The 26,981-nt window shown below is 39.3% G+C and overlaps 3 protein-coding genes across 3 annotated transcripts; all 3 read right to left on the bottom strand.

Moving 5' to 3' along the window:
* Positions 1 to 616: 616 nt before the first annotated feature.
* On the bottom strand, positions 617 to 2,146 carry LOC146662561 (uncharacterized). The gene is made up of 4 exons (XM_085417853.1): positions 2,001 to 2,146; positions 1,800 to 1,905; positions 1,438 to 1,512; positions 617 to 1,315 (listed from the first exon to the last, which is right to left on the bottom strand). The coding sequence occupies exons 1-4, from the start codon at positions 2,071 to 2,073 to the stop codon at positions 1,141 to 1,143; spliced, it is 429 nt and encodes a 142-aa protein (XP_085273979.1). The 5' UTR covers positions 2,074 to 2,146; the 3' UTR covers positions 617 to 1,140.
* Positions 2,147 to 4,197: 2,051 nt separating this feature from the next.
* Positions 4,198 to 5,638, bottom strand: LOC146662560 (uncharacterized). Its single transcript, XM_085417852.1, has 4 exons — positions 5,491 to 5,638; positions 5,289 to 5,394; positions 4,975 to 5,049; positions 4,198 to 4,852 (listed from the first exon to the last, which is right to left on the bottom strand). The coding sequence occupies exons 1-4, from the start codon at positions 5,561 to 5,563 to the stop codon at positions 4,678 to 4,680; spliced, it is 429 nt and encodes a 142-aa protein (XP_085273978.1). The 5' UTR covers positions 5,564 to 5,638; the 3' UTR covers positions 4,198 to 4,677.
* A 7,757-nt stretch (positions 5,639 to 13,395) lies between these two features.
* Positions 13,396 to 14,872, bottom strand: LOC146662559 (uncharacterized). The gene is made up of 4 exons (XM_085417851.1): positions 14,734 to 14,872; positions 14,531 to 14,639; positions 14,179 to 14,253; positions 13,396 to 14,056 (listed from the first exon to the last, which is right to left on the bottom strand). The coding sequence occupies exons 1-4, from the start codon at positions 14,804 to 14,806 to the stop codon at positions 13,882 to 13,884; spliced, it is 432 nt and encodes a 143-aa protein (XP_085273977.1). The 5' UTR covers positions 14,807 to 14,872; the 3' UTR covers positions 13,396 to 13,881.
* Positions 14,873 to 26,981: the final 12,109 nt, after the last annotated feature.

The following is a 26,981-nucleotide window of genomic DNA, read 5'->3' as shown; positions in this document are numbered from 1 at the left end:
TAACGCCATTCTACTGGGGAATTCCCCTAATTCACTCGCCTCTTTTTGCTCTCTTTGTGTTTAAAATATTTCTCCACAGAGTGTCTTTAGTCTTGTCTTCCTCCCCTCACCTCCAAACGGCCATGGTGGATGGCTGCCCTTCCCTGAGCCTGGTTCTGTAGAAGGTTTCTTCCGGTTAAAAGGAGTTTTCCCTTCCCACTGTTGCCAAGTGTTTTGTTAAAGGGAATCATGTGATTGTTGGTAATTTCTCTGTATAACTGCAGGGTCTTTAACTTACGATATAAATCAGGTGACTGATGTTGTTGTTTACTGGCTTTATATAAGTAAAATCTAATTATATTTAAGTAATTGTGTTTTCTGGTGCCACACTCTCATGATTAGTAGTGGCTTTTGCCCAGTCTGTGTACATGCACCTGCAGGAACTCTCTGTTTGTCCTGATTCCCCTTTTAAGGTTAATGCAAAACTGCATGAGCCAGTGAAGGTGGCCTGAAGGGAAAAAGACAGGCGTGCAGGTCTAGTCTGTACCTTTTTGCTTATTTTACATAAAATAATGTCAGAAGCTCACACATGGAAATAAAAAGGTGGATGCAAGATCACCATTAATTTAGTGTTTATTTCAGTCGATCACAATTTAATGAAGATTTCAAATAAATAAATATCTCATGACACTTTCTCAGAATACTGGAAAAAGGAATATATGGATTATATCAGAATGCAATACTGAATGCAAACTCAAACTTGTAACCATCATGGTTGCTCAATTTAACCTTTAAGTCATGACAGTATTTCAAATAAATAAATATCTTTATTTATCATCAAGACACGCCTGCATATAGTAATAATAAAAGCATAAAACTCTTCTAGATGTTGAATAAAGTAACATATAAATACTTATAAATACACTTTCTGATATTTTTTTCCTCTTCTGCATCAGCACAGATTAATTCAGTTGTTCTGTCAAATAATTTCACTTCTAACAAACTGAAAAAAACTACATATACAGCCAAATAATTTAACAATACATTATTAACAATGTACCAGTGATTTTAACATTTATTTAAAAGGCCTTTTCTGGGTTTATTTTTGTTTGTTTTACTAATATCCCGGGGTTTGCAGAGGTGTTTACATCAGATGGCGTCCTACTCGTTCTTGCTTTCTGAAAAGGTCTCGCCAGCTGACATCTCAGAGGTCGCTGAGGAGGAAGGGAGAGCCATGGAAGATGATGAAGGAGAGGTGGTTGATGTTATGATGGAGAGAAGGGAGACTGGAGATGTAGTGGCCACAGACGGTGTAGTGGACTGGGCTTTAGCTTTCCTGAGGGAAAAACAAAAAAAGAAAAACATGAGACTTCAGGTTTGTAACTGAAGGACTGATTCCATTAGTGGCGAGAAGTCCAAGTGAGCATGTGAGTGAATGAATGGTGATGTTAAACTTACTCGAATGCAACAATCGTGGCAAGAACCCAAGGAGCTCTCCCATTGATGCAGAAAAGACCAGACTGTGTCTGAAAGCTGCAGAAATGACAAGCAAATTAAGTATTTATACTTCAAAAACATTATTTTTTCATATACAACTAACTCATTATTAACAAGCGAGTATGTTGGTTTTTGCTTTAATTCTTTTAAAGTTTTGAACAACAAGCTTAATTTAAAACCACACATTTTAGAAAATTAAATGAAATACCATTAAATTTTGGACTAAGTCAAAGTATGTTAAACTGGAATAGCAAAGGTCTATTAAATGTTAACTGTCTTTTTGTACCGTAGTCATTGCTTTAAGGAGTCAAAATATTACTTACATGACTGCGTTGACACAAGGAGCGTTTGCTTTCTGGACCAAGTATCCCAAGATCGGCTCTGCGATCTTCTTATTGGCTACAGATGTGCAGCAGGAGGCCAGCTTTACTGTTGAAGCAGGAATTTCATTTTACTTAAATGCATTTTTATATAAAATAAAATTCAAGGAACTTTATCAGAGTTTATCTGAAATTTAAACTTACCACCTGACCCGGACACAGCCACAGCCAGCAGGACAACGGCGACCAGCGCAAACAGACTTCCAGACTTCACCATTTTGAAAAGCTTAATAAATATGAAGTTAAATAGTCAGTAAATGATTATCTGTTGGTTCTTCTTCTCCCTTTGTCTCCGGAGGGATCGATGTACTGACAAACGTCTTAAGAAGTTGGATACTTAAAGGCACCGAAAGCAGAAGTGATCCTTCCGGGTTAGTCATCATCCTTCTTTTTTTCTGATTTTCTTCTCTTTTTCTTTTCATTCACGTGAATGAGTTTAATGCTGATTTAAGAGGAATTCTGACGAACTTACATCCGAAAGCACTTTCATCACACTTTCAGACGGAAATTTGGTCAATGGGGTTTTCTAAGTATCAGACTGTGGCTGTTAGGAGTCCTGCAGGAGCTACAATTTAAATGAACAGACATCCAGGAAACATGAGATACAGACAGCAGAAGACATTTCATTTTAATTAAAGGAACAGTCCGTATGCTTTGCTTCTTCATCCACTTTAGACTTGCTCTCACTTGTTTCTTACTAATCCTGTGCACTCCACTCTCTTTACTCCAGCTGTCCTCCACTTTCTCATTTTCTTCATTGATCAGTTCCTCAAACTTCCACTTTCCAATTCCACTCCTTCCTTTCCACTGCTCTCTTTTCTGTACACCTAGCCTTCCAATAGTCCATCTTACTATCTATCCCATCTTTTTCTTTGGCAGCCTCTTTCTTTGAATCCTGTTCTGTACTTCCTCATTCTACCACCACCTTTTCCTATTTACTTTCCTCTGTCAGCAGGACATTCTTTAAAAAAATAAAAATAAGGATCTAAATATCCAAATGGCCATTAAGATATCATTGGCTGCTGCAAAGATATAATGAAGTAAATACTACTAGATTCACAGAGAATTAGTTTCGCTGAACAGTATGTAGTTCTTCATCAAAGAGATTGGTCGTTCTTACCAGCTGTGTTAGGATATCAGCATGTTACACAACAAAACGTGAAATGATATTTAACTCATAATAAATCCAAAGAAAACGAATAAAGCAGTAAAACAACTGAAGAATCCAATAAAGCTGGTACAGTGGGCAACTAAGAGGTGACAGGACTATAAACACACATCCTCACACACACACAAATATTCATTAGGTACAGATGGGAAAGAACCACAGATATTGGGAAAGTAAGCAGCAGAACAGATCTTCACAAAGAGAACCAAGAAAAAAAAAGACAAAAATAACTTTTAAGATGAAAAAGGAAGTAACTTAAAGATAAATATGAAAAAGACAACAAACCCACACCAAGGTGGGCAAAGACAGGGGAACACAAATAAATTGTTATTTAAACTCGATAATTTCCTACAAATTTGTATTTTATCAACAATATCCTCAGATTTACCCTAAAATAATAAGCATGTAAATCAAGCAGGATCTTCTGGGATTGTCAGTTTCTTGAATAGCCAAAAAGCGAGTCGTGTGTTAAAATGCTGATTTCTGCTGTAGCAGATTCAGGCTTTAAACAGGTTTACAAAATATAAACACATCTGATTAATGGAATGGTTTGTGGCTTTACAACTAATTTCTTCCTTCAGACCAGCTGTAAACCAGACTCTCGTTTTTTCGTCGGTAGCTGTCTGTTACACTTCCCTTCCACTGATCTGAGTAACTAGGCTGGGCGTGTTGACTTTGCTTATACACATTTTTATTTAGTGCTAATTAGCATGTGTTTGCAGCTGTTTAATGCATCTGTATGTGTCATAGGTTCAGGGGGACTGCTGAGATCCAGGTGTTATTAATTACACCACCATACAATTAGACAGGATACTACCCGAAAACAAAAGACATGAAGGAGGACTGATGACAGACAACACTGTTACCTCACTACACTCTGAGCTGAGCCATCTTTACAGAGGACGATAGGGGAATAAAAAGTGAATGCATGTGTGCTGAGATAAAAAAAAATGTGATTATTTGTCTCCCGTTGTGTTCAAATTACCCAGAATAGTTTCAGACAGTTCTGATACTCTCACAGTGTTTGAAATATGTGAAAACAGCTACAGTCATATGAAGCTGCAGCTGCACAACTGCATGAGCCACTGAATGTGGTCTGAACAGATAAAGAACGGTTCTGCTAAAAAGGAAATAAAAAGATGGATGCAGGATCATCATTAATTCAGTGTTTATTTCTGTCCGTCGCAATCTTCACAACAAAATTATTCCATTAAATGAATATCTCATGACACTTTCTCTGAAATATTACACAAATTAATTTCACCAAAATGCATTTGTTTGGTCTACGTATAGATCATAAAAATGGATGAATACTTAATGCAACATCAAAATTCTAACCATAGTGGTTGCACAACTCAGTTTTAAGTTACAATATTTCAAGTAAATAAATATCTCTATTTTTCAACAAGACATGCCGGCATGTGGCAATAAAAATGTAAAACCTTTCCACACAGTAACATGTAAACACTGACGAATTCACTTTCCTATAAAATGTTTCTCCTGTACTGTAGAAGCACAGATAAATTAAATTAGACTAAAAAAATTACTTTTAATGAATGGATTAAAATACATATTCAGCCAAATAATTTAACAATAAATTATCAGTAATTATTACTAATTTTTGACTTTGTTCTTTCTTCATCAGATGGCGTCCTAATCATTCCTGCTTTCTGAAAAGGTCTCACCGGCTGACATCTCAGAGGTTGCTGAGGAGGAAGGTAAAGCCGTGGAAGATGATGAAGGAGAGGCGGTTGATGTTATGATGGAGAGAAGGGAGACTGGAGATGTAGTGGCCACAGACGGTGTAGTGGACTGGGCTTTAGCTTTCCTGAGGGAAAAACAAAAAAAGAAAAACATGAGACTTCAGGTTTGTAACTGAAGGACTGATTCCATTAGTGGCGAGAAGTCCAAGTGAGCATGTGAGTGAATGAATGGTGATGTTAAACTTACTCGAATGCAACAATCTTGGCACGAACCCAAGGAGCTCTCCCATTGATGCAGAAAAGACCAGACTGTGTCTGAAAGCTGCAGAAATGACAAGCAAATTAAGTATTTATACTTCAACAAATACATTATCTTTAAGTTTGTTTAATAGTATTGAATTTGATTGATTAAAAGCAATTAAGAAAATTATTGGAAAAACTACTAAAATGGGTCTTCAGACTATATAAAGTGCATCAAGCTGAAAAGGCTGCTATTTATTTATCTTTAACAATCTTTAAGGAGTCTAATTGTTGCTTTAAGGTGTTTAAAGTGCTGCTTACATGACTGCGTTGACACACGGACGCCTTGCTCTCTGGACCAAATATCCCAAGATCGGCTCTGTAATCTCCTTATTGGTGACAGTTTTGCAGCAAGTGGCCAGTTTTTCTGTTGAAGCAAGGATTAAGTTTTAATTGAAATGTATTTTTATACAAAACAAAGCCTGAAAGATTATAAACAGAGTTTTTCTAAAGGTTAGCTTACCATCTGATCCAGACACAGCCACAGCCAGCAGGACAACGGCGACCAGCGCAAACAGACTTCCAGACTTCACCATTTTTAAAAAGCTTGATAAATACGAGATTAAACAGTAAATGATTATCTGTTGGTCTTTCTTCTCCCTTCGTCTCCGGAGAGCTGGATGTACTGACAAATGTCTTGAGATGTTGGATATTTAAAGGCGCTAAAAGCAGAAGTGATCCCTCTGGGTTTTTTTATTCCTTCTCTTTTCCTATCCATGCTCCTTTTTTCATGAATGAATAAGTTTAATGCTGATTTCAGGGGAATTCCAAGACACTTACATCCGAAACCACTTTCATTGCACAATGTCAATCCTAAATTTGGTCATGGCTTTTCCCCAACGATCATATTGTGGGTGTCGGGAGTCCTCAAATCATGCTTATAGCAAGTTTTTTTTTTTTTGATGACTTGATTTATTCGAAGAACTAATAAAGAGGAAAGACTGAATCTGTTGTCTAACGTAATTCAAACAAATCATTTCTTAAGTGCAAAAATTCTCAGTTATATAAATTCATGATTAAAAGCTTTTTTTTAAAAAACATTAAGTGATTCTTATTTTTTGAAAGTCACCTCTGTGGCATTCATGATACAAAACCTTTGGTCATCATTGTAGGCAGGGCACATTAAAGTGTGCAGTCACAAGTGTGCTCGGGTACTTTGACGCATGGGCATGTCACAACATCGACCTCTGACCTCCCACCCATGTGCAAGAAACTGTGCAACGCCACGTCTGGGGAAAACAGAAGAACGTCTTCCTAGGTTTGAAAAGTTTGCAAATAACAGGAAGTGAAATTGAAGAATGTCCAACTCATCCAGTTAAATGGAAAGACACGTTTTTCTAGATCTATGTAAAATACTGAGCACTGAAAGTAAAGTGAGGATGTTTTTAAAACTAATGAGATTAATACATTTGTAGAAAATAGCAAACTACATGTAAAGTACAATAAATATCAAGAACTCACATCAGTATTTGGTGTAATACCACTAAGGGTCATTTTTTTCCAACAGTTTTTTTTATAAAAAGGCAAATGAACATTCACTAGCTGGGCCCACGTCCTCAGTTTAGGTTTTCACGGCGTTTTGGTAGGTAAGAGTGAATGCTTTGACATGCTGCAGTTTGGGGAAGGCCTCAAAGGGGACTGGCGACAGCTCCTGGGCTGCCTGATCCCCATGTAAAACAAGTAGGGAGGGAGGGTGGGGCACGTAAACAAGAATGAACAGGTTGCAGAACTGGGGGAACCTATATAGATGACAACAGGAAAGAGCATGTTTGGAGGCGTGGTCATGCTCCTGAAATTCCGATACATAATCTCCAAAACATCCAGAAAAGATGAGACACAAGAAGCAACAGACAAGCCATTTATCTTAATCACACCAAAGGAAGTCCAACTTCAGACAAAAGTAGGAAAAAGAGAAGACAAGAGACAAAAATAACCACTAATCCATCCGGATTCATGATGGACAGGGACAGGACGTTAGCCTGAAGCTGGGCTAACGCAGATAGACATGCAACTCACATTTGCACCCTGTGGTTACACCAAACTCTAATTTGCCATAAATGTGTATTTCATCAACCACAACAACCTAAATAAGCAGGTTTACCAAACAGCAGCTTCTGGGACTGTCAGTTTCTTGAAAAGCCAAAAAGTGAATCCGTGCTCAGACGTACTTCTGCTGTAGTAAAGTCAAGCTTTAAGCATGTTTACCAAAGATAAACACATTTCATCAGGAAATACTTTTGGCCTTTATAGCTAATTTCCTCCTTCAGAACAACTGTAAACCAGAGTTTTTTCTTTCTTTTTATCTGTAGCTGTCTGCTGCACTTCTCTTCCGCTAATCTGAGGAACTCAACTGGACGCGCTGACTCTGTGTCGTTAGTGCAGCACACTTTCATATTGCATCCGGAAGTATTCACAGCGCTTCTCTTGCTTCAGAGTTTGTCATGTTACAGCCTGATTGCAACATGGATTAAATTCATTTTTTACCGTAAAAATTCGACACAATACAGCGTATTACTTACATGACTGCATTGACACATGGATACGTTGCCCTTGGCTACTTAACGGTGACGTTTGTACTGCAAGTAGTCAGCTTTCCTGTTTAAGCTTAAATTATATTTTAATTAAATGCATTTTTTAAATAAAACACAACTATCTGAACCATCAAACAGAGTTTATATGAAATTTAAATTTACCGTCTGACCCATACACATTCACAGCTACCAGGACAACAGCGACAAGCGCAAACAGACTTCCAGACTTTACCGTATTCTTAAAGCTTGACAAATATGAGATTAAATTGTCACTGTTGGTCTTCCTTTTCCAGTTGTTTCTGGAGAGCTCAGTGAACTGACAACATTTCAATAAGGGGAGATCATTAGAAGGAATTGAACATGATTTATTACATTTGAAAAAACTGAATTCAGTTTGAAATATTTGGCGGTTAGACTTCAATGATCCATCGCAGCAGAATGGATTCCCAGCTGTGATAGGGATTGGGGCGGATGCCCCTGAATCTAAACACTGATGGTGGAGATGAAGATGGAGGCTTGAATGATGAGTGATGAGGGAGAGACGGTGATCAGGAGGAGGTGGGTTGCATGAAAGTATCTGCAAGGGAGAATGACAGATGCTCAGCAAAGTACGCAGAGTGGAGGCCTTAAGAAGGCTGAGAGAAAGCTGATTGGACTAGAACAATGATTTGAGTGATGTAAAGTTGAGATTAGCTACCAACACCTCAGAAGCAGACAGCTGGCTGTAGCTCAGGAGGTAGAGCAGGTCATCCCTGTCTGCTCCAGTCTGCATGCCAAATGTCCATGGGCAAGATCCTAACCACAAGTTGCATCCATCGGAGTTAAAATGTGAGTGAATGTTAGTTAGAAAACACTTAAAAGCATAGAAATAGTACTTGTGTGAATGTGGCATGTTGTATAAAGTGCTTTGAGTGCTCCGGGAGAGTAGAAATGCGCTATATAAGAATCAGTCCATTTAACATTTGTGTGGTTACAGATCTTCCTCTTACGTTCTCTTTCTCTTATGTTGAATATTAAAGTATATTAAAGGCCTGAAAGGAGAAGCGATCACTCTCTTCCTTCTTCCTGCTTTTTCCTTATTCTTTCTCTTATTTTTAAATTCTGATCTCAGGGGAATTTAGAGACGGTTAAATTAGAAAAACTTTCATTGCACAGTTTCAGTCCTCGATGTGGTCATGGGTTTTCCAGACTCCTCAAATATATTCTTATGGCAAGATTCATTTTACTGACTGAGGATTTATTGAGGATTTGATAAAGAACAAAGACTCTGGATCAATAATTAAATTTCATCTAAACTGGACTGTAAAAGTAAAAAGGAATCTCTGTTTTAAAAAAAACAACAACTTATGGATCAAAACTAATCTCATTTTGTGAAATTACCTCTGAGGCATTCGTGACACATAATCTTTGGCAATCATTCTGGGCAGGGCATGCTAAAGTATGCAGTCACAAGTGTGCTGTGGTCTCATGATGCACCGTCACAATGTCAAAAGAGCCTTCAGTTACAGCATAAACATGATCTGCAGTCTCTGTAGATCTATATCTTGTACATATCTTTCTTGTGTAAATGTAAATTTGTCTGTTATTGTGCAAATACTTACGTTATTGTGTACTTCACACACATGGAGAAATGGCAAACTGCCTTTCATTGTTCTTGTAACATGACAATAAAAAGCTATTCTATTCTTAACTACTGACCACTGAAAATAAATTAAGGGCACTTTTCAGTACAATGACATTGATAAATTTGTAGAAAACAACCCCCGTCATTCTACAAAGATATGATTGGACTGCAAATGCAGACACACACATCATATATTTGGCACAGATGGGAAGGAAACAGGTGGGAACAAACAAGACACTGAGACAGCAAAACCACAATAAAACCTCAGGATTCCCCAGGATCCAGCTTAAATACACGAGTCAAGGCTTAGTTACTCATTTGTTAAAATGCTTATTTCTGTTGTTGTATTGGTTTTTATTTTATATACAGTGAAATTACAGGGGCGATCGTGGCTCAAGAGTTGGGAGTTAGCCCCGGCTTGGACAGTCTCGGTCGTTGTGTCCTTGGGCAAGACACTTCACCCGTTGCTTACTGGTGGTGGTCAGAGGGCCCGGTGGCGCCAGTGTCCGGCAGCCTCGCCTCTGTCAGTGCGCCCCAGGGTTGCTGTGGCTACAATGTAGCTGCCATCACCAGTTTGTGAATGGGTGGATGACTGGATATGTAAAGCGCTTTGGGGTCCTTAGGGACTAGTAAAGCACTATACAAATACAGACCATTTACCAAAATACTATGGCCATGTTACATACACTAAAAATAATATAGTAACTGTCTGACTTATATACTCAAGCTTTAGTGTCTTGTAATTTATTTACATTTCATATGATACTTTACAATGATGATAAAGGGCTATTTTATTCTATCTATTCTCTATTTCACACTATATATTTTGCATATGTACCAATTCTATTTTTGACCTCAGAATTTGTATTAATGGTTGAGCCTCACAGCTTATGCATCATGATTTGTATTGATGGCTGGCTGTGACAAGTTTACACCTCTTACACATCTCAAGATCTCAAGATAGACAGCTGATTTCGACTATACATACTGGCCCAGATGTAAAAAGGTTCGCAATAATAACTGCCCCTAACTATACACTTGTCATAGCAAGCCGTTGTTTCTGACCATATACAGTGGCTTGCAAAAGTATTTGCCCCCTTGAACTTTCCCACATTTTGTCACATTACAGCCGCAAACATGAATCAATTTTATTGGAATTCCACGTGAAAGACCAACACAAAGTGGTGCACACGTGAGAAGTGGAACGAAAATCATACATGATTCCAAGGAGGAGCTTCTTCCCGCAGGCGATACGGTCTCTCAATCACACCACCACACAGTACTGACCCACACATATGGTTCTTACACACACACTGGACTTTCTGGACTTTGGTTTTGCACAACACTGGTCACTATATTCTTCATTTCCGGTTAATACTTGTACAGCTGCTGTTATTGTGTATATATTTATTTATATTTAGATTTCTTCATACATTCTTATATAGTTCTATATTGTGTATTGTGTATTTTGTTGTACAGTTATTTTATTTTCAACTTTAATTTATATATTTATCTTTATCTTATTCTTCCCAGTTAAATTTACCCTTCATTCTAATTTGTGTTGTACAGTTATTTCATTTTTAACCTTAATTTATATTTTATTCCTTCCTAGTTAAATTTACCCTTTTTAATTTTTCATATTTATTTCCTATCTTATTCATAGCCTTTTCCTTTTTTGTTCTCTTTAGGTCACGAGCAGTTGTCCAAGCATTTCACTACATATCGTACTGTGTATGACTGTGTACGTGACAAATAAAATTTGAATTTGAATTTGAATTTGAATTTGAAACATTTTTTAGAAATGAATAACTGCAAAGTGGGGTGTGTGTAATTATTCAGCCCCCTTTGGTCTGAGTGCAGTCAGTTGCCCATAGACATTGCCTGATGAGTGCTAATGATTAAATAGAGTGCACCTGTGTGTAATCTAATGTCAGTACAAATACAGCTGCTCTGTGACGGCCTCAGAGGTTGTCTAAGAGAATATTGGGAACAACAACACCATGAAGTCCAAAGAACACACCAGACAGGTCAGGGATAAAGTTACTGAGAAATTTAAAGCAGGCTTAGACTACAAAAAGATTTACCAAGCCTTGAACATCCCACGGAGCACTGCTCAAGCCATCATTCAGAAATGGAAGGAGTATGGCACAACTGTAAACCTACCAAGACAAGGCCGTCCACCTAAACTCACAGGCCGAACAAGGAGAGCGCTGATCAGAAGAGCAGCCAAGAGGCCCATGGTGACCCTGGACGAGCTGCAGAGATCTACAGCTCAGGTGGGGGAATCTGTCCATAGGACAACTATTAGTTGTGCACTGCACAAAGTTGGCCTTTATGGAAGAGTGGTAAGAAGAAAGCCATTGTTAACAGAAAACCATAAGAAGTCCTGTTTGCAGTTTGCCACGAGCCATGTGGGGGACACAGCAAACATGTGGAAGAAGGTGCTCTGGTCAGATGAGACCAAAATGGAACTTTTTGGCCAAAATGCAAAACGCTATGTGTGGCAGAAAACTAACACTGCACATCACTCTGAACACACCATCCCCACTGTCAAATATGGTGGTGGCAGCATCATGGTCTGGGGGTGCTTCGCTTCAGCAGGGACAGGGAAGCTGGTCAGAGTTGATGGGAAGATGGATGGAGCCAAATACAGGACAATCTTGGAAGAAAACCTCTTGGAGTCTGCAAAAGACTTGAGACTGGGGCGGAGCTTCACCTTCCAGCAGGACAACGACCCTAAACATAAAGCCAGGGCAACAATGGAATGGTTTAAAACAAAACATATCCATGTGTTAGAATGGCCCAGTCAAAGTCCAGATCTAAATCCAATTGAGAATCTGTGGCAAGATCTGAAAACTGCTGTTCACAAACGCTGTCCATCTAATCTGACTGAGCTGGAGCTGCTTTGCAAAGAAGAGTGGGCAAATATTTCAGTCTCTAGATGTGCAAAGCTGGTAGAGACAGACCCTAAAAGACTGGCAGCTGTAATTGCAGCAAAAGGTGGTTCTACAAAGTATTGACTCAGGGAGCTGAATAATTACGCACACCCCACTTTGCAGTTATTTATTTGTAAAAAATGTTTGGAATCATGTATGATTTTTGTTCCACTCACGTGTGCACCACTTTGTGTTGGTCTTTCACGTGGAATTCCAATAAAATTGACTCATGTTTGTGGCTGTAATGCGACAAAATGTGGGAAAGTTCAACTGGGCCGAATACTTTTGCAAGCCACTGTATATTGACCTTGTCCATAAACATATCAAAATGACTCTGTTTGTAGCTGATGATGATGATGGTTCATGGAAAGACACTTCTGCTAATCTGAGTAACTGATCTGAAAATATTGTCTGTGTTTGCGCTGTTGGTGCTAAAAACATTTATCGGTCTGTAATGTATGATTGTTATATTTTATTAGCTTTTAAGTGCTGATTGGCTTGTGTCTGTATCTATGTAATGCATGGAAACAGTGTTTGTAGGCCTGCACCACAGGTTCCATTAAAATGCATTTAGACATGCAAACTGTTAATTCACTAAACTGAGATTTTTACTGGACCTGAGCAATCTCAGCAAAGGCCATTTTTGAGTGAATTGTGTCTACGTGAAATTTAAAAATTTAAAAATAACAGAGTGGCTGGGGAATGTCATTATAGTCAACACTGACCAGCTACCTTTAAAGTAAAAACATTTACACCAGCCCGGTACAGAAAGGGTGAAAGGTGGGGCATAAAAAATCTCCAGAATGTAGAAAATGAATTTTAAAATCTGCCTGATTTAACATGACTCTCCAGTGTGGAACACTGTAATCCAAACTTACTTCATTTAATTAAGTTTGTCCAAATATGGCCAGTTCTTGCTCCAAAAAACACCATTGCTATAGTCAACCCTGGAACAGAGCGGGCTGTTATCAGGAGAGCTCATAGTGAGGAAGTGGGCCTCCTGCATACTGCACGATGCTGCCAAACAGAGGTTTTCTGTCACACATGGACTATCTCTTATTGTGTGCTAGTTACCTGGACTTGTTTCAGACACTGTCCACTCCTGATTCTCCCACACTGTTTCAAGTAATTGTGGGATAAAACTACAGCTGCACAACTGCATGAGCCACTAAAGGTGGTCTAAACACACAAAGAAAGGTGCTGCCAGTGTGAGGCAGACGTGTGTTTTGCACATACACACAGTTAGATTGAAATGAAAAAGGATGCAATCTCACCATAAATGTAATATTTATTTTTCCCGTCACAATCCTCACAATAAAAGCTTTTAATAAATAAATATCTCATGACACTTTCTCAGAATAATTAAACAAATGAATTTCTGGATTTGGTCAAAATGCATTTGTTTGATCTCCAAATAGATCATAAAAAACTAACGAATACTAAATGCAATTCACAACTTCACTTTTAAGTTATGACAATATTTAAAGTAAATAAATATCTCTATTTTTCATAAATACATGCCTGCATGTAATAAAAACGTAAAACTCCAAATATTGTGCACATTAACACATCAATGCTGATAAATACATTTTACAATGAATATTTGCCTTCACTGTATCAGCACAGATCAATTAGACTTAACAAATAAATATCTTTGCTTTAAATTAATTGAAAGACACTTAATATTCATCCTAATAATTTAACATCAGTTAGTTCCCCCAACATCTTGGGGGAGGTTACAGCTTTCTTCATCAGATGGCGTCCTACTCATTCCTGCTTACTGAAAAGGTCGCACCAGTCGACATCTCAGAGGTCGCTGATGAGGAAGGCAGAGCGGTGGAAGATGAAGAAGGAGAGGCGGTGGATGTTATGATGGAGAGAAGGGAGACTGGAGATTTAGGTACCACAGATGGTGTAGTGGACCTGGTTTTAGCTTTCCTGATGAAAAAAAGAACAAAAAAGGAAAAATATATGAGACAACAGGTTTGTAACTGAAGAACTGATTACAAGAATGAGTCCAAATGAGCATGTCAGTAAATAAATGATGATATAAAACTCACTTGAATGCAACAATCTTGGCACGAACCCAGGAAGCTTTCAAATAAGCGCAGAAAAGACCGGACTGTGTCTGAAAGCTGCAGGAATTAAAAATAAGGTTAAAATTAAAAAACGTCTTGCCATTAAATCCATTTCATCTAATATCAACAGGTCATTAAGTTAATTTTCAATATAATAGAGTCACTTTCATTTACATTTGTACACAGCTTATGAAATTAAAATGTTATGCAAATGAAGTCAGTATTAGATGGTTAGAAGCATATTCAGAAAGTTCTTAATTACTGAAAATTAACAGTGATTTGTCCATTTTTGTGGAGTCTATTCGTTGCTTTAAATTGTCAGAATATGACTTACATGACTGCCTGGACACATGGAGGGTTTGCTGTCTGGACCAGGTATCCTGTGATCGGTTCCTTAATCTCCGTTGTGGTGACTTTTGTGCAGCAGGTAGCTAGTTTCTCAGCTAAAGACAAACACAGAGCGGCGTGAGATTTAAATGAAGCTGTCTGAAACTGAAGAAAAGCAATGTGGAAAACTTCCACAGAGTTTGAACTTACCTGATGAGCCACACTCGACCACAGCCAACAGGACAACGGCGACCAGCGCAAACAGACTTCCAGAGTTTGCCATTTTATAAAAAATCTGATATAGTATCTGTTATTATCTGTTGTTCTCTTCTCTTCTCCAGAGTGCTCGATGAACTGACTGATGTGTGGGGATACCGGCTATTTATGCAGTGAGGTCTAGAAAAGCAGAAGTCACTCAGTCAACTTCCTGTTTTATTTTTCCCTCCTCTCTCTCCATGCTAATGAATTTAGGGAAATTCCACCAGCCTGCCTTAAGGAGTCACTTTTATCAACCAATTTCCTGCTGATAATTTGGTAATGGTTCCTCTTGTGAGACTGTGGGAGTGCTAGGATTCCTGCAGTCAGAGGTCATTCTCCTAGCTTGGTTTATTATATCAGCAACTTCGTTAAGGAATTAATAAAGAACAAAGGTTAAAAGTGAGTTATTTTACTTAATGCAAGCTGATCACAGCCTAAATGCAATGACTGAAAGTAAATTGTTTAGTCATTTTTTAGTCATTACTAATTTTTCAATTTTTCTCCTTTAAAGTAAATTCTGAATGTTTTCTAAAGTCAGTTTAGTTACAAAAGATTTCTTTAGCAATCACTTCTGGGCAGGACATATGAAAACACAGAGTCATAATGACCGTCCCAGTGACACATGTCACATCATTAACGTCTGTGCTCCCCCTCCTATGTGCAGCGTTTGAGCTATATAAGGAAATAATGTACACATGATAAAAAAAAATGTGTCTACAGAGAATAGTCTGTTTTTATTTGAAGGAGACATAGATAGAGACAAGATGAAGTCATAGAGTTCAAACAGGTCGGATAGAAAAGGGAACAAAGAACATGAGTGATGCTCAGAAGTGACATTTAATAAACGGATCTTACTAGTTAAGCTGCTGATGAAAAGAAAGCAAGTTTTATTTACAGAGGTGTAAAAAAAACAAAGTTAAAAAATGAACACATACAAGTGTTATGGCGGACAGGCCCGAGCGAGAGGGTGGACCCAAACTGCAGACTCAGATGGAGGCAGTTAATGTGGCTTGGACGTGAAAACTTTACTTCACAAAACTCAATCCTTAGGTGAGCAGAGTCCCTGAAACAGAAGGAAAGAGGAGTCAGATGGCTCACTGGTGGGAGGTCCAATATATGAGTGAAAGTATCCTTTTGCTCTACTTGGAAAAAGAACGGCTTGGGTGGAGAAGCTGATGGCAAGGTCCAGGTGAGTGCTGGTTAGTCCCGAGAGTCGAGTGGATGGAGGCAGGCAAACGAAACAGTGAACCAGAATAGCAAGGATAGTGGCTGGGTTAGATTGTGAGTGCAGTGTCCAGGTGAGTGTTACCAATGGTTAGACGTGGAAGGATGATCCGAGGAAAGGAGTGTTAGCAGATAATCTGGAGATGATTCATTGATGATGCTGGACTTAAATACAATCATGTAATTAGCACCAGGTGCTTCGAGGGGCTGCCGAGGCTCCATCTGTAGGCGGAGAAACCCATCATTCACCGCGACCATAACAAATAAGAACCAAGTGAACAAAAAAGAACACAAAAACATCTGACTATGAATCTGTTTTTTAAATGAAGCCACAGACTCAATGATCTGATCTTCTCAATCTGTACACCCCTTGTCGTGCATTAAGATCATCAGGTCACTTACTCCTGGCCCAACCTAAGTTTAGACTGAAGACCAGAGGCGATCGTGCCTTTGCTTCAGCTGCACCCAACCTTTGGAATAGCCTCCCTGCTTCTATTCGTGCTTTGGACTCTATCCAATCCTTTAAATCAAGATTGAAAGCATATCTGTTTGACTTGGCTTTCCTGTCCAGTTAATACCCTTTTAAACTTTTATTAAATGAATTATTTTTCTACTAATTTTACTGTGGTTTTTGTCTTCTTAATGGATTTTTTATTCAAGATCTGACCTTCCCTCTTTATTGAGGTTGATGCCTATTTTATTTAACTCTGGTCTGTTAGTGCCTCTATTCTGTTTGTGCTCGTGCCTGATCTGTAGCCTGTCATTGACTTATGTTGATTCTCCATATTACTGTGAAGCAGTTTGGTGTGCCTTCGGGTTTTTAAATGTGCTATATAAATAAAACTGTGTTGTATTGTATAGTATTGTAATATTTACCATTTAATAAATATATTGACATGTACTGCATGTTGTTATCTATAAGTTAATGCCAATCTACGCGTGGCATTACATGTGGTACCTGGACGTGCCACATGTGGTCCAGGCTGATGCCCTTGTCCGTCTGTGCGTTGGTGGTTCTCTGTGTGCAGGACTAGGCGCTCAGTTACGTGCTGGCTCACTCCCGGCGGCTGCTTGGCGGGGACTGGCACTCATGGCTCAGTCAGGCCCCTTCTGAGAGGTGGAGAGGCCCTTGGGTCTCCAAGCCTAGGGCTCGGTCCGCTCTGGTGCAGCTGGCTGCCGGCAGAGCCTGTGGGCATGTCACTGTCCCCTGTAGCTTCTGCAACATGGCTGCTTGGACCCCTTGTCTGGGGATCTCCTCAGCTCTTTTCAGGAGGGTGGCATGACTGCCCCCCCGGTGATCCTCTGGTGGATGTCATGAGCCTGGATCTCCTGCATGCCTGCTTCATGTACTGAGGGACGGGTTATGGCTCCCCACACCCACTATCAGATTGTTACATGGAAAAACCTTTTGAATACAAGTGCTCTCACGCACACAGGTGTGCACACAGATGTTCACGGACACATACTATCTTCCTTGGCTGCTGCCTCAAAGCAAACCGTGCATTGGTGTTGTGTGCTGCTCAATAACCTCAGTATTTATGATTTACTGTTACTTATACTTATCTAGGTTGTTTCTGTGGTTTCCTTAATGTGTTTTCTTTATGCTTGTTTTCTTCTTTTTCTTCCCAGCAGGTGATCTTGCAGATTTTGTCTTGTCTCTGCACACCTCTTCCCCTCAGTTTTTTGTTTATCTCTCCTTTCCTTAAACTTCTGTTGTTTATGTCTCTCTCTTTCCTATCCGTCAGTCATGTCTGTTCTGTTTGTAATAAATTAAAAATAAATAAATAAATAAATAAATATCAAGTTGACCATTATGGCAAAGCCATAATGACCCACTTGAAAAAATAAATTTGTTGGGCACTTTTCTTGGCCTTCAGACAATAAATCTAATTGCTACAGTGCAGAACGTGACAGGAAAAAAAAAAGAAAAATAAATAAATATGTTAATAACGTCTGATACAGTATCTCGGCGGCAGCACGGAGGCACGGTGGTTAGCACTGTTGCCGCACAGCAAGAAGGTCCTGAGTTCAATTCCATCATCAGGCCGGGGTCTTTCTGTGTGGAGTTTGCATGTTCTCCCCGTGTTTGCGTGGGTTCCCTCTGGGTACTCCGGCTTCCTCCCACCGTCCAAAGACATGCACTTAGTGGGGATAGGTTAATTGGATAATCCAAATTGTCACTAGGTGTAAATGTGCGAATGAATGTGAGTGCGAATGGTTGTCTGTCCCTGTATGTTGGCCCTGCGACAGACTGGCGACCTGTCCAGGGTGTACCCCGCCTCTCGCCCTATGACAGCTGGGATAGGCTCCAGCGCCCCCCGCGACCCTGAAAAAAAGGATAAGCGGAAGCGAATGGATGGATGGACAGTATCTCGGCTTCAAATAAACTGCAACATCTGCATGCGTGTCTGTTTTATGCTTTGGAGAGGCAAAGCATGAAAAGGACACGGTGTCACGACGTGTCTGTTACACACTTTTCTGTGCTGTCAGGATGGAGCAGCGACATTCAGTACGCTACATGTTACTGGTCACAATACAGAATTTACTGAAATTAAAACTGTATTTTTACACACAATCAGCCAAGAATTTGAGGTTAGATGGGAAATGAGTGGGAAATCACTGATACAGTATATACAGAGATTTTTGTCCATAGTTACATGAGGTAATCACACAGATACTGTTGTGTGGTCAGCAGCATTCACAAGTGGGTGCTCGGGCCTAATGCATGCAGAGACAATACCCCAGCCCCATTACACCACCAGCAGCAGCAGCCTGAACCAATCTTCTGATTTTGGTGAGTCTGTGTGAAGGTTTCCTGATCTAAGCTGACAGGAGTGGCAAGTGGTGTGGTCTTCTGCTGCTGCAGCCCATCTGCTTCAAGAACTGATGTGTCATGAGATGCTCTTCTGCATACTTTTATTGAGTGGTTATGTGAGTAACTGTTGCTGCCAGTTTCTGAAATACTCAGAAACGCCTAGAACCATGCAATGTTCAAAGTCACTTTAATCACCTTTTGCCTGAAGCTCAGTTTGAACTTCAGGGGGTCGTCTTTACTATGTTTAAGTGCATTGAGTTGTTAGTGGGCAGCTGAACAAGAGCACCTAATAAAGTTTCATGGTTAAGAACGTTTTCTCAGGGTAATGCACTAGTGACTAATTTTAAATGATGTCGTTTTTATCTTGTTTGTTAGTAAGAATATTACAATTATGACTACTTCCAGTCACAGTTTCCTAAAACATTCTCAAAAAGGGATACGGGACAGTGAGACGCTGACAATTCTGAGAACAATTTTCATCATCATTTTGTTGGATGCTTTCTATGCTCAGTCATAGTATGAATAGGCAGTTGTGACTGAAACATAGCGGCAAGAGAAGCTTTACTCGTTCATATAACACGAATCAGTGATGCGATGATGCTATTTCAAAATAATGCCATGACTACAATTCACATGACCTCTTGCTCCTTATGTTCATCACATGAAACATCCACTTCAGAGGCAAACACGAAAATATTTTTTAAGAAATACAGCAAAACAAAAATTGCACACACACACTCACATACGTTTGAAAATAAGGAAAATAAAGAGAGAGAGTTACTACTTTTAACAGCAATGGCTACATTGCTAGCTTCCTTCTTACAGACTATTAGCGGTGGAATGACAGACCAATGAATATCTAAAAACAGATGTTATCTAAAGTGTACAGTGTTAGAAAAAGACTGAAAACAAGCTCAGACTTTACTGCAGTCAAAGGAATATGAATATACAGTTCCCTGCAGTTCCCAGAAGGTGCTCTTTGCTGCCACTATTTTAAACAAGATTAGACTACAGTATTTAAGACTTGTTTACACTTGCAAAGCTGTATAATTTTCATGGTAAACAAAAAAAATTGTAAACAAAACTGCAGAAACATGCGCGCCCTCCAAACTATGACATAAAGGAACAACTGAAATAAGGCAGAATGAGGAAATGCTGGTCATTCTGACAAAATGGAAAGAGCAAAGAAGATGGGGGGAGACAGGATGTGACTAACATCACGGTAGAAAGCAGAACTACGGACACTTAGACTTTCAGTTTAAAGTGTTCTCGTAAGCCTTTAAAACCAAAAGCATCCTTGGCCGCAACCGTTTGTCTAGAAAACAAAACTGCTGACAAAAGGATTTTTTTTTTTTTAACCACAGTGTGGAGGGATTTGGTTAGTGGATCGGCTGCAAGGGGAGGAGTGGAGCAGCAGGTTCAGGGTGTAGTGTCAGGGAAGCCTCGTCTTCATAGCCGGCAAACATCACCTGATCATGCCTTGCCTATTTCAGTAGTGCCGGGCCAGAGAAGAAAACGGAACAGCGAGCACTGCAAAGTGTCAACGAAAAGTGTCAAATGAAAAAGTGACAACACAGTCATTGTGATTAAAAGATAACAGTGAGCATTCTGAGCCGTGTAGGGTCCTTCAGGGTTACACACAGTTACAGCCAACTGATCTGAACCTGATGTGGTTTACTCTTTTAAATTAAAACTGTTATTTTTGTTCAGGAACTTGATTGTCTTGATGAGCAGCTGTTATGTCACCACAGCCTGTTTGGTCATCCTGAAGTCACTTCATGATTCACTAGGGCTGCATTTCTTGTTAGTTTAAGTGTTTGAGTGAAATGGTTATTAGCTTCTCTGTAGCAGGTGTGAGAAGCACAGGCAGGTTTGCAGAGTTTTCTGAGAAGTAAGTGTTGGTGGGCTGCCACGGAAAGTGTTGCAATGAGAGAAGACAATTGCACTGCGGTTCTCTAATGTCTACACAAACTTACACACACGATAAATAGCGAACTTGATTGTATTTCAGTTGCTACTTCAGGAGGGAAGTTTGCATATTTATGTAAAGCTGATTCTCTGAAGCCCTTATTAAATTGCATTTGAAATTTTTCTTTGAGTCTTTGAGTGGTACGCAGCACTTTTAGAATTCAAAGGAGCTTGCAAAGAAAAGCGTCTGTACTTCTTTAAGTTGCTTCACACCTTGGCTCAGGTGATTAGAGGATCATCAGTGGGTCCTTTTGTCCCTCTGTGGGGGGAAACTCCCACTAGGTTTAAATCTGGGACTCTCCACCATTTGACCTTAGAACTGAAGAAGCTTCTCGGATGAGAGGTGAAACATCTTCAAGCAACTTAAAGAAGTCCAGACGCTTTTCTTTGCAAGCTCCTTTGACTACGATGACCTGGATGACTGAGAACCTTCACAGACATAGCACTTTTAAAACTTAACTCACATAAAGAGCACTCCCCTATATTCCACAAAAAAAAAATCTAAATTAGGTTTAAAAGTTGACACAAAGGCCAAGATAAGCAATATTTAACAGCAACTGCATTTTATTTTATCCACTTACAATCAATATGTTCTGATGTTTTGCACTGAACCACCTCTAGAGGCCTAGAATAGGAATGAATGAGGCCAGGAAAAGATGTTACTTTACAAAATGGGGGTCAGTAATTCCTCACTAGGGGATTTAGTTGCTACAATAAAACGGTTGCTTGAAAGCTGAAATGGTCACTGTTTCAGCAAGCTGGCTCTCCTGAGGTTGGCTGTTCAGTACTGTGACCCCAAAGAGGTCAAATACACTGCAGCTTAAGAAAACACCAGCAAACAGAAAAACACTGAAAGGCGCACAAATCACAATGGAATTTGAATTAAAATGAGGAAATGGGAAAAATGTTGCCCCCCCAAAAGAAACAACAACAACAAAAACAAACGAACAAACATTAAACCACTCACAAAACACAACAGAGGTGTTTGTGGGGAGGCAATAAGGTGACGGACCTGTTGGAGACGTGACAGTCATCAAAACATGTGAAGATTTGCACTGAGTGTGCTTAAAAAAGCAGATGGGTCATCAGTGCTGTGAGAGAGATGCATAAAGAGATGCTGGTATTGTGCGTTTTAATTGCATGATTCATAAAATACTGTAGATACATTTTTGCTATTAGCTCTTTATTGTTAGCTTGTTACTTTCACAGCTTTTGCAGCAGTTTTTTTTTTTTATTTGTTGGTGTTTTCTTAAATTGCAACCCAGATTTGAGCCTCATAATAATAATAATGGATTGCTTTAATTCTGTTTATTGAACTTTTGGAGCGTTTCAAAATGTAACTTTGAAATCAGGTTTCTGTAGTTCAAAAAGGCTTTATTTTTCACTAGAACAGATCAGAGCGTTAGTCATGCTCATCAGGAACCCTGCTGGTGTTTTTCAGCATGTGATGCACTGTATTTTGGACTTTGACCCAATTAACTTTCAAGTGAGAGCACAGAAACTGTTTGAGGAAATAAGGAGGTGAGACAAGACTCTTAAGCCTGAGTTCCCCAGAATTTACCATATCAAGATAAAAATAAACTTCCTTCCTAAGTTTCATATGACCTGCTTCTCATTTTCTGTTTCATCATGCTGGATGTTTTTCACAGGCCTCCAAATGCAAAATGGACTGTCTCTTTTTGCGTTTTGAGAATTTCCCATTCAAAAACTCTGCTCTGAAAGAAAAAAGTAGCCCAGACTGAAGAAAAATAGTCTAAAAAACCTTTTTGTTATATAAACATCGAGCTTGTACCATAATAGGAGCCAAATACTGTGTGACTGTGGCTATTTTAATAACTCAGATTCAGCACATGACATTTTTGACATTAGCAACATGGAAAAAATGTGAAGCTTCCATCTGACGCAATTTCAAAAATTCAGGGAGTGCAAATGTGGTTGATTAAAAGTTTGACCTGTTATAAATTAATGTATTTTATTAACGTAGACTGTAAGTGCAACCAGCTAGGGCTGCAGCCCCACACAGTGGCTCTCTGCAATTATAAATTCTAAGTTACCAAGCTGGAAAGTTTTCCCGTTCAAAGCCATAAAACCAGCAAAGTTTGGCAGTAATATTTATTATTTATAAAATAAACCACTGTACGTAGGGGGTGTCAGAGAAAACTGACATATAATAATCTAATCAGACCAATGTGCAACCAAATATAGCACATGCAGGTGTTGCACCAAGCCCATTAGTTGGTGGCAGTGGCTCAGAAGGTTATCTGCTCCAAATGTTAGCGGTTCCATTTCTGCATGCCGGTGTCCTTGAGCAAGATACTGAAGCCTGAATTTCTCCAGGTGTTTTCATTAGAGTGTGAATGTTAGCTATAAACCACTTAGACATAGAAAAATACTTGAATGAATGTGTGGGTGAATAAGACATGTCAGATAAAGAAATTTTAGAGTAGTTGAGTAGGTCCAGTCCAATTCTCATTATAAGTCTTCTTCTGGAGTATTTTAATTTAGTGCCATGTCACAAACCTAGCATTAATATGATGTATAGCATTCACCTGTGCTTTTCCAACTGAATATTTCTATTCTTGAACAATAATCCTCTTTAATCTTTATCTTATACTGGGCCTTTGTATACCCACTGTCTGAAACAAGCTTAAAATATAGAAAATGGAAAATAAAGCAGAAAATGAAAGGAAAGAATAATCGGTCTTCTTCACACTCCCGGACTCATTCATTGATAGGACCCTCCCTTCCATCTGTATGACAAAATATCCTGCTATGGTCCATAAAATTCAAGGTATGAACTGATGGAGTGATCTGAGACTGTGGTGCATGAACAGAGAGAGATACATTTACAGAGCTTGAGTCCTCCATCAGAGGCCTGAGAGTTTGAGGGTTGTGTACAATATCTTAGCTTCCTAGAACTGCAATCTTTTGGTCAGAGACCTCTGATGTTGTTTCTGGAATCTGCTGGAGCTGCAGTTTGGGAGTTACAGCTGCTAATCCTCCTATCCTCCACTTTTTACTTTCCACATCTAATACGTTCAATTTCGGGGCGCAAAAGTCATATTTCACAACATCTTGGCTGGTTTGCCAGCAGCTGTCTATCTGGAACTCAAAGGACAATGCGATATGTGCATGTATGCATTTTCTTGAGTAAACTAAAGTTTCCCACACGTAGTTTCACTTTTCAGTTTAATAACTTGAGATTAAAGAACATTTTAATTTTCCCACCTTCACATAAACAGGACACATCTGCTTCACTTGTATCCTTTTTGCTGTACACTAACATACATCATCTCTTTGAACTTTTGCCACGTCTACATAACTTGCGGTTTACCACTTGTGTAAAGTTGATGCACGAAGGCCTGTGCAAACAGCTGAGAGGTGAGGACAGTGTTGTTGACACACACCGACTAAATCTTTGAAAAAGGGGGAAATCAATAGATTCTAAATGCACTGTGGAATAACTTAAAGTGGATCAGGTCATAAAGGAGGGAACTGCTCAAACTTAGTAAAGTAGAAAATTAAATCAGGCTGAATGTCTGCAAGACGTCCTGATCTTGTGAAATCTTCAGTTTTTTCATGTGAAAATGTGTCTCATTGTACATCAGTAATCCTGCTTACTGAAACCAAAGCTTTTTTAGGTTTAGAGGGGATGTGCTTTGGCCGGTTAGTGTGGCTTCTTTGTTTTTCCTATTTCTGCTTTTTGCTGATGTTCTTTTGGCTTTCTCGTGGCATTCACCTTTCGCTTATTTAACACCTCCCCACACCCTTCCAGTGTAAGACTGGTGAGGAATTGTTTTGGCCCTGCTTTGACGTTGAAACCAACAAACTGACATTCATACAGATACTGTGGGAAATGGGTGTGAAAATGCTGGTCGTGCCCCAGTAAAGAAGGGACAACACTCTTTGGTACATTTCTCAGCACAGGCCGTGGGTGTTTGAAACACTCATTTGGTCTCGGTTTTTAAACCTCTAGTACTGATGTGGCAGCAGTGTGCACTTTTTTGGGCAACTGTGGTGTCTTGAAGTCAGCCTGAAACTAATCTCTCCCACTTCTCCCTTTCAGTGTGCTCATGAACTCGAGTAGTGACAGAAAGAAACAGGTGAAACATATTTAGGATTCTCTTTTATACCCATGAAAAGTTTCTTAATTTAGAGTTCCTGATGAATCCCATTTAAGTCTAAAGTGAAAAATATAATTTTATTTTCATGTCAAGCACAGTTTCCTTACTTTAATTGGAAAAGACCTGCAAACAGATTTGTCACAACATGCAGTAATGTGATTACACATTTGCATTCAGTTATTATATACTGAGAGGAAACCAGAACATTCAATAGTAGGGCTGCTCAAGAATATATTTATAATTTTTTTTAATGCGATTATTAATCTTAGTTATTTAACACATTTACAGCTGTTAAACTTAAAACATTTTTTAGGGGATTTCTCTGAACTTGACACTTCACTTATATTGAGTTAGCACCCTAAAAATGTGTGTTTATAGCCATAAATTCCACCTAGCAAGGGCAGTGCCTATTCCTGGTGTTGTTGGTTATCTTTGGGTACATACGTGGGCAACAAGAGTCCCAAGCTGCACTCCCTGGCAGCCAGGGGGTGGGGGATGATGGGGGAATAAAGCCAACGATCAACCAACACTGGTTGTGTGCAAACACGAAAAAAGCACCTGCAGCCAACACATCCAATATTTTTAACTGAGATCCTCTGTAATAAGATGTTCATTTTGGTACCCCAAGTAGGTTAACATTTAATAGAAAAGGGGGAAACAGAAAACAGAAAGTTGTTAAACTGGACGATGTTAAGGGGATAAATAACAAGTGATACATTTTTGGATTCTTGGTTTTCAAAGAATTTCCACTGACAGTGGAAACTGTGACTTCATAGTTTCCACGTACCATGAAGGAAAGGATTTCATTTAAAGCTCTTGGTAACTTCCTGCCTTCTCTCTAGTGTCTGCTATATAAAATGCAGGAAGGGGGAAGTAATTATGCCCAATAAGACAGATAACCAGAAGAACTGCTGGGTCATGAGCCACATGCTCAGACAAAGTCAGCTTTTCAAAGGGCATTATTATTCACCAAGAAAGATCACACCTTTAGTCATGCTCACAAAGAGCTACACAGGATATGATGAAATGATGGTCACTTTGTTGCAAACATGTTAAGGCAATCGCCATGACAACCACCTGTTAGGAAACAGTCTGTGGCAGGCTGAGCTGTGAAAATAGCCACCGGATGAATCTATTAGAAGCGTTTGACACAGAGCAGGTGCACGCGCTCAATATGTTTCACACTATTGCTGGTTAATCTAATTATATATAACAGGCCACTTCATTAGTGGTGATGAAAATGTTCCACCGATTTTGGTCTAAGTTGACACGTCAATCTCGTCTCCCATCACATCCCAAAAGTGTAGTAGTCCTTTGACTAAAGTGAACTCATTATCATGTTTAAGATACCAGTTAAGGAGAATTTGAGGTTTGTGACATGGCATATTATTCTGCAGGGAGCAGCCATCAGAAGATGGGTACACTGTGGTCATAAACGGAGGTATATGTGGTCACCAAAAATCAGACAGGTTGTGGCATTTTACTGATGTCACAAATGAGCCCAAAGTATGTCAAAAAAATATCCCCCATACACTTACACCACCAGCAGCAATCTGAACTGTTAATATAAGGCAGGCTGGAGCCATTCTTTCATTAAATTTACACCAAATTCTATGGTAAATGGACTGGTTCTTATATAGCACTTTTCTACTCTTCTGAGCACTTAAAGCGCTTTATACAACTTGTGCATTCACCCATTCACACCAGCACATTGTTCTAAGTAACATTCACACACATTCATAGTCCGATGGATGCATCGGAGAGCAATTTGGGGTTAATATCTTGCCCAAGGATATTCGGCACGCAGACTAGGGGAAGCCAGGAATCGAACCAACAACCTTCCGATCAGTAGATGACGTGCTCTACCGCCTGAGCTACAGCCACCCCAACCCAAACGTTGCAGCAGAAATCAAGACTCATCAGACCAGGCTTTTTTTTTTAATGTCACATTTTCCAATTTTGGTGAGTGAATTATACTCTCAGTTTCATGTCCTCATCTGACAGGAAAGGCAACCACGAGTGGTCTTTTGTTGCCATCTAATCAGTTTCAAACAGTCTCCCTATTCTCT

Source organism: Rhamphochromis longiceps, linkage group LG9 (genome assembly GCF_057381845.1).
Source record: "Rhamphochromis longiceps isolate RC_006_pf linkage group LG9, R_longiceps_female_GT1.1, whole genome shotgun sequence".
Lineage (NCBI taxonomy): Eukaryota > Metazoa > Chordata > Actinopteri > Cichliformes > Cichlidae > Rhamphochromis > Rhamphochromis longiceps.
This window is presented reverse-complemented; position numbering and strand designations above follow the sequence as displayed.